Genomic DNA, 7,708 nt, shown 5'->3' on the forward strand with positions numbered 1-7,708 from the left:
AATATATAACGGTCACTTACATTTTATTCCTCCTAGAAATCAGAACTTCAGTTTGAATCGCATGTCCAAAATTATAATGTACTTAATTACAGAAAGGCCTGGTTAAAATATAGAAGTGGATATATAATACTGTTCTACTGGTGTTAAAAACGTACGTGAAGGTCAACGTAATGGCGCTGATGAAGACTCTCTCTGCTCGCACTGTAAATGTCTAGATGATGAAAAGCACGTTTGTTTTGTCTGTCCTCTGTACACCGATGCACGTACTCATTGTAAAATTTTAACAAAAAACCAAGCCCTCGCTTATTTGATGTCTATAATTAATTGTGAAATACTTGAGAATATATTTCAACTGTCAAAATATATGTATTGTATTTAAAATAAGAACGGAAATGAAATGTTATCCAATACCATGATACATGAGCAATGTAATATAACTGTAACATATACATGTATGTAATATGGGTCATATGGCCTTAATTTAAAACAAAAAACTGAATTTAATTTAATTGAAAATATAAACGTGTTGTGAGGTCGGAATTAAACTTCATTCAGCTACTTCGCACGAGCGTTAGCTACCTGAAATACACAATATTTCAATGCACAATATAGTAATGTCTAAAGCCAGGGCCTCTTCGTGTAAAAAACATCTTGAAAGCAATCATTATTTTGTGTAGATATGTAAATTATATTGGAGACGTTCGCAGTCGCGTCATTCAACATGATGTGGCTCTACATGGTCACAGAACGGACACAGTGGATGTTTGTTTATGATAAGATAAGGGCGTTGAGGGCGTTGCTATGGCCTGAATCAGTGTGAAGATGACCCGTCTTACGGAGCTGCAGATATCACTACCACTTAATGGTTTGTTCTTGGTTTTTTTAAATTGTCGTTCGCCATTGCACACTGAATCCTGTTGCAATATACTGACGGTTAAAAGATAAGAAACCCAACATCTAGATGGACCATGCTACTGTGGGTGGAGGGGGGTCGGGATGTGTGTGTGTGTGTGTGGATGTGTGTGTGTGTGGGGGGGGGGGGGGGAGGGGGGGGCTGATGTCACAGAGGAAATGAACAAGCTCGTTTGGTGAGTATAGTGAGTGAGTGAATATGGTTTTACGCCGCTTTAAGCAATATTCCAGCAATATCACGGGGGACACCAGAAATGGGCTTCACACAATGTACCCATGTCGGGAATCGAACCCGGGTCTTCGGCGTGATGAGCGAACGCTTTAACCACTAGGCTACCCGACCGCCCCTGGTGAGTATAGACAAGTCGTGTATTTTTTGTGGAACGCGCATAATGTGTGTGAGTTTATTTTGTTGTGAATAGACAACTCAACGACTCCAGCGTAGTCCAAAGTGTTTCAGGGTTATGTTTTTATCAAATACTGAACACCTGCTCCTACAGACCTGGATTTCGTCATGTACTTTTCATTTCTATATATGTGCATCTGCATGTTTAGATCGATCAAGTTGTTGGTGCACTTTCCAGCATGCAGGTGAAAGTGTATCCAATATTGATCACATTTGTATTAGCGTGAACAGGTTGACGTGTCGGGGATGGTGTACGTGCCTGCCTTGGAGGAGCGTGTTGTTGATAGCATACTGACCCAGTGCGCGGCGACGTACGTGCAGTTCATCGCGAAGGGGTGCATGCACACTTCCTTGCTCAAAACTTACGTAGGTCTTATCACAAACTATAACAATCCGACAAGATATAATTCCTTCAAAATGAGCGATTGTGAGTGAATGAATGTCGCTGTCTGAATGTTAATTGTCTAGTGTGTGTGTGTGTGTGTGTGTGAGTGTGTGTGGTGGTGGGTGGGGGTGTGTGTGTGGTGGGGTGTGGTGGGGTGGTGGGGTGTGGTGGGGGGGGTGGGGGGGGTGGGGGGGGTGGTGGTGTATGTTTAGCAAAAGCTACCTTGCCAATTGGCTCGTACTTACACTATAGCACTTGGATAGCATTTTTTAATGCGCGATCAATTGGTCTGTAATTCTCATTTACCGATTTTATATCATTCCACTTCAAATGTAGAGCGCCTATGCTGACAGCTATGTGACAGAGACATTCTTACATTCAGTAGATCTATATAAAAAGGTATAACTTGAAATTGACATGATCGACCTTGTTTGTCACATGAGCAGTCCACGCCCATTGATTACGTAGTGTCAAATATAGACAGCACATTGAACGAATTAAATAGCGCTGACGTCGTAACGTGTTTGATGTGACCTTTGAAGCAATTACACACTCCAGACAGATTATGTCAGTTAATTTATTCAAGCCGCGATCGAGTATCACGGCGCCCTGAATCACGTGCTCCGCGTGCTGTGAACAGCAGCGCAGCGCGGAGATCTGTTCACGTCAATGTCAGTTACCCAATACTGTCATGTCAATTTCACTTTCTGTTTACCACCGAATGATAACAGAATTACCTTGACATCAGATTTTCATAAAAGCACGACTTATTAATCTGACTTAAATTGTCGAATGTTTAAAAAAATATTAAATTCATACATTTTATGAGCATAAGGGTTGACACATTCAGTTAATTTCTTTCTCAGACACATCTATACATAGTTTAGAAGCACATTAACACTTGTGGTACCAGTCTTGTTGACCAGCGGCGTGCGAGTTCTGATGTAAACATTGGCGACGAGAACTGTGTGACATGCCATTGCCATCACAAGGCCACGTGCACATGGACAGCAAAGTCACTAGCTGATCACATGATAGATGAATGCTGATTGGCTGGCCGAACCGTGCCCCCATTTTTGATTGGTTTATTGTTCCCCGCCCTCGCCTTGAATGTGAGCGTAGTTCGTACAGTCATAGAAGATGCAAATTGGCCTTTGATCGGAGCCAGATAGAAATAAACGAAAATGCGAGAGGATATATGTTCATACCCACCATCACCACCAGTCACCCCACCGGCGTATATCACAGTAAGTATTATATTAGTCGTGTATTTCGTCATAAAAAACTCCAGTGTTACCCTTATTTCCTGACGACATCGATAAGCGACCTCGGCAGTGAGCTGTCCGAAATCTTGGGAGCTGGCTTGATCATTTTTTCTATTAAAAGGTATTGAAAGAAAACACATTTGGTAGTAAACCTAATCGAATGAACAATTTTTAGGACTTAAAATAATATGACCCACTTGTGAGTTACAAATCAGTTGTCGGCTGTTGCTGAGTCAAAACTGTAGGACCTATAAGCTTTGTTTGTAAACAAAGACAGCTTTACACTGTTCGGATCCGAAACACATTCAGTTTGAGTCCTGAGACAGAATTTTTGGTTTGTATTGGTTGTATGGAAGGTTCTGTGTCGGCGTGACTACAATTACCATCTCTCCTGATGTCAGCGTCTCTGCACCGACCGTACATGTGCATGCACTCACCGCGTGAGATGGTCGTGACTTGTTGATAGGTGTGGCCACTCAGCCGTAGCATCGACTCGACGCGATTTAGCTGCCTAGGATACTTTTTTTCATACTATCTCTTAACATTCTGGCCCATACTGTAACATAATAGACTGTTACCCTTATCCATGTTATTTAGAAATGTTTATCACAAATTTCCATATGTTTATGTTGATTATTTTGAAAGCACACGGAAACCGGAAGTAAACGCCTCTTTGTTATGAGCGCGACCTTGCGCACCATATTTGGAAGGTTTTACACACACTGAACACGTGCTCGCTCAAGTAGTAGCCTCAGTTGTCGAACTTTGAACGGGACTTGCGTCAGAAATATGACATTTGGGATATAAAAGCTTAACACGCGCATCTCACTTTGACGATATGGTAGATCGAGTAGGCATAAACAGGTGCATGGTTATTTTCGCGTTGAGATGTGTCTGTCACTCGTTTCACCAATGAAGGTAACCAACATGTGGGAATGTGTCGCACAAACGATAATGTTAATAAATTGTTATGTAATAATTAATATTTAAGAAAAAAGCCCTTGACTTTTCACATTGATAGTCCAATATGTTACGAAATTACTCAGACGAAGCTTTACGACCGTCTTCGTGCAATCCCATTCACCATAATCATGAAAACCATCAATGATCTCAAGTGAATGTTAATTATGTATTTCATAACGATTCATATTCGTTTCCTGAATATATTGAATGTGTTTTTTTTCAGGATAAAGACATGGTACTGCGAAGCCCTAGTCAGACATCATGCCAGGACCCCCTGGGGAGAGAGATGCTGTGGAAACACTCCTTGCAATGGGAGGCAAGAGGAAGAGGGAGTCTGATGATGACCCTTATCTTGGGGTCATGACCCCACCACATTCAGAAGGGTCAAGGTCGCCATGTCATGATGACCAGGAAATGAAGATTCTCAGCTACAGGAAGGAATCAAAATTAGCCAGGGTAATTTTACTTCTGTGTGTATATAAACAATTGAATTATTGAAAACTGAACATGTGTTATTCAGATTGTCGGTAAATTTTGATATAGCAGAGGAGAGAGAAAAAGACTTTTTTTTAAACATAAACACCATGGGGGGGGGGGGGGGACATGAGTGGCTTATAAAGGAAGCATATTGGTCTAGTGCATGGGCTATGAACTTTTGATATCCTCAATGTTACAGAAAAATGGCTATTTTAAGTTCTAGAGAGGAGATGCAGATTTTCTTTTCATGACAATTTTTCAAATGAAACTACTAACTGTTCCAACCTTAAATGTATACTGATCACTGAACCATTAATATATGTTTCATGTTGTTATTTCAGTTATTGCTTGGTGACAGTTCGATGAGGTTGGAATCTGTATCATCACAGGAAGTGCAGCCAGCTGCTGCCTCCCTAAGCCGACATGTGTCGGTCATCGTTCCACCAAGATCTCTCCACAGGAACCCATCTGCTGTGCATTGCACAGATCAGCCCATGAACCTGTCTCAGAAAAGAACAAACCCACCTAGTGACTCTACTACATGTGCTTACCCACCAAGAATGCCAACCCACGTCACACCATCGACCTCCTCCCCTCCAGAAGCTAGTCATAGACCAATGACCACAGTTGCTGCAAGTCCTCCGTGTTTGCCATGTGTCCTCCCAGCGATGGCCGAAACAAGTCCAGTGCTGTGTGACAGGAATCCCTTGATATCCAAAAGCTGCAAGCCGAATTGTCCCCCTGCAATCTGCTCAACTTGTCCCCCTGCAATCTGCACAGCTTGTCCCCCTGCGGTCTGTTCGTCCACCCCTTCAGGAGGGGCGAGGGTGCCGATTGTTCTGACAAGCGTTGACGGCAGGCTTGTTCCCACCATGCCTTCCATTGTACAGGTGTTTGTGTTGAACCAGCAAAGTGCAGGGCCCAGAAAGGAACAGACGACTAAAGTGGACAGTTTTTTGTCCAATTGCGCCTCATCCTGTGGTGATGCAGTCTGGAAACCGATTTGAGGAGGCAGGTCTTGGTGACGGCAAGAGACGGCGAACACACGAATGTATCTTCCGTGGCTGTGATAAGACCTATTTCAAGAGCTCTCATCTCAAGGCACACGTCAGAACACACACAGGTATGTACCCGAGTTGTACACCCATTAGCTGAATGAAGGGCAGCGGTTAAGGTATTCTCTAAGTTCTGGGCGAGCTGTGTGGTACAAGCTTAGGAAATCTTCTCAGTGGGAAAAGGATAACATGGAATTAACTGTTGATAAAAAGTTGATAGTGTACAACACTAGGGAAAAATGTCTGCTAAGTGAGTTGTTGCTCATGGTAACTGGTGACATGACATGTCCTGTCTGACCCTGCAGGTGTTTTATTTCCCTTGCTGACATGTCCTGTCTGACCCTGCAGGTGTTTTATTTCCCCTGCTGACATGTCCTGTCTGACCCTGCAGGTGTTTTATTTCCCCTGCTGACATGTCCTGTCTGACCCCGCATGTGTTTTATTTCACTCCTGGCATATCCTCTGACCCTGAAAATGTTTTATTTCCCCTACTGACATGTCCTGTGACCCTGCAGGTGTTTTATTTCCCCTCCTGACATGTCCTCTGACCCTGCAGGTGTTTTATTTCCCTTCCTGACATGTCCTCTGACCCTGCAGGTGTTTTATTTCCCCTCCTGGTATGTCCTGTCTGACCTTGCATATGTTTTATTTCCCTTCCTGGCATGTCCTGTGACCTTGCAGGTGTTTTATTTCCCCTCCTGCCATGTCCTCTGACCCTGCAGGTGTTTTATTTCCCCTCCTGACATGTCCTCTGACCCTGCAGGTGTTTTATTTCCCTCCTTGCATGTCCTGTGACCCTGCAGGTGTTTTATTACCCCTCCTGACATGTCCTCTGACCCTGCAGGTGTTTTATTTCCCTCCTGGCATGTCCTCTGACCCTGCAGGTGTTTTTATTTCCCTCCTGGCATGTCCTCTGACCCTGCAGGTGTTTTATTTCCCTCCTGACATGTCCTCTGACCCTGCAGGTGTTTTATTTCCCCTGCTGATATGTCCTTTTGTTCTTTCAGGTGAGAAGCCGTACGGTTGTGACTGGGACAGTTGTGGTCGGAAATTTGCAAGATCAGACGAGTTGTCTCGACACAAACGTACTCACACCGGAGAGAAACGCTTCGGCTGTGGACAATGTGACAGGAAGTTCATGAGAAGTGACCACCTTGCCAAACATCTACGGCGCCATTCCGCCAACAAGAAAGTTCCCAGCTGGCAGACAGAGTCGTCCAAGTCATCAGACTGTATCCCAAACACCCCGGCTTTGTCCAGCCCCTCAGATACTGATGGTGTCTGAGAGCTACACACAGGCCGTGAACTATGAACAAAGTTTGTGCTCCTTCAACCCTCAAGTCTTTCAATGTCTTTGTGCTTGTCTTGCCTGTCTCTGTGACTTTGGTGGAACATGTGTTTCCCCTAACAACATACAAGTACGACAAGCGTGTGAGGCTGGAACACAGGTCTATTTATTATTAAATGTTCTTATTCTTAACCCTGACATTTTCCAGGACGACATGGGTTAGTCAGCATGACATGGGTTAATCACAGGGTACATGAATATACTTCTGCTATTGTTTCCCCAGCCATGTGCACTGCATATACATCATGTATGAAGTGTTAATTAAAGTCGCAGGCTTTGTAGAAAAAATGGCTGTAGTTCTCATCATAAAGGTCAGAGGCTTACACTTAACTTTCAAAAGAAAATTCAATTCTAAGATTGTCATGGCTGTATTTTGAAATATAATTGCAAATAACTCCCCTTACATGTTCAAGTAAGATTTGAAATTTAATAAAATCTGCTGGGGATGTTAAGTATTTTTACTTTTTAAAACTTTCAAAAAAGGAGCTCTTCAACAATTCAGTCTATTCCAAATATGTGAATCCAGACTCAAGTGAGGATAAGAATTTATGGAAGAACAACTTCTTTATTACAATTAAGAGCAACGTTTCGGTGTTGGTTCTAATGTAGTAATACTGTTATCAACCGTTTGAACCTATACCGAAATGTTGCTCTTACTTGTAATAAAGAAGTTGTTCATCCATAAATTCTTATCCTTACTTAGTACTCCAACTTCTAAATGCCTATCAAATAAGTCAGACTCAAGTGGGTTTGACACCTAGCCTGATATAAGTCTGTTTGCCTCTACCCATCTGAATGTTCGAGATGTGGTCATAGCTCAACAACTAGAAGGGAACAGTTTATTACGTTATAATATCTACTGTTATGAACTGTTAATGTCTTTTCTGAAACTTTGTT

General features: G+C 42.8%; 1 protein-coding gene across 1 annotated transcript; it reads left to right on the forward strand.

Moving 5' to 3' along the window:
* The first annotated feature begins 2,814 nt into the window (after positions 1 to 2,814).
* On the forward strand, positions 2,815 to 7,388 carry LOC139478982 (Krueppel-like factor 10). Its single transcript, XM_071261704.1, has 4 exons — positions 2,815 to 2,950; positions 4,155 to 4,387; positions 4,750 to 5,531; positions 6,471 to 7,388. The coding sequence occupies exons 3-4, from the start codon at positions 5,393 to 5,395 to the stop codon at positions 6,746 to 6,748; spliced, it is 417 nt and encodes a 138-aa protein (XP_071117805.1). The 5' UTR covers positions 2,815 to 2,950; positions 4,155 to 4,387; positions 4,750 to 5,392; the 3' UTR covers positions 6,749 to 7,388.
* Positions 7,389 to 7,708: the final 320 nt, after the last annotated feature.

The sequence above is a fragment of the Haliotis cracherodii genome, unplaced genomic scaffold, assembly GCF_022045235.1.
Source record: "Haliotis cracherodii isolate W230 unplaced genomic scaffold, xgHalCrac1.p SCAF_4, whole genome shotgun sequence".
In the NCBI taxonomy this organism is placed as follows: domain Eukaryota; kingdom Metazoa; phylum Mollusca; class Gastropoda; order Lepetellida; family Haliotidae; genus Haliotis; species Haliotis cracherodii.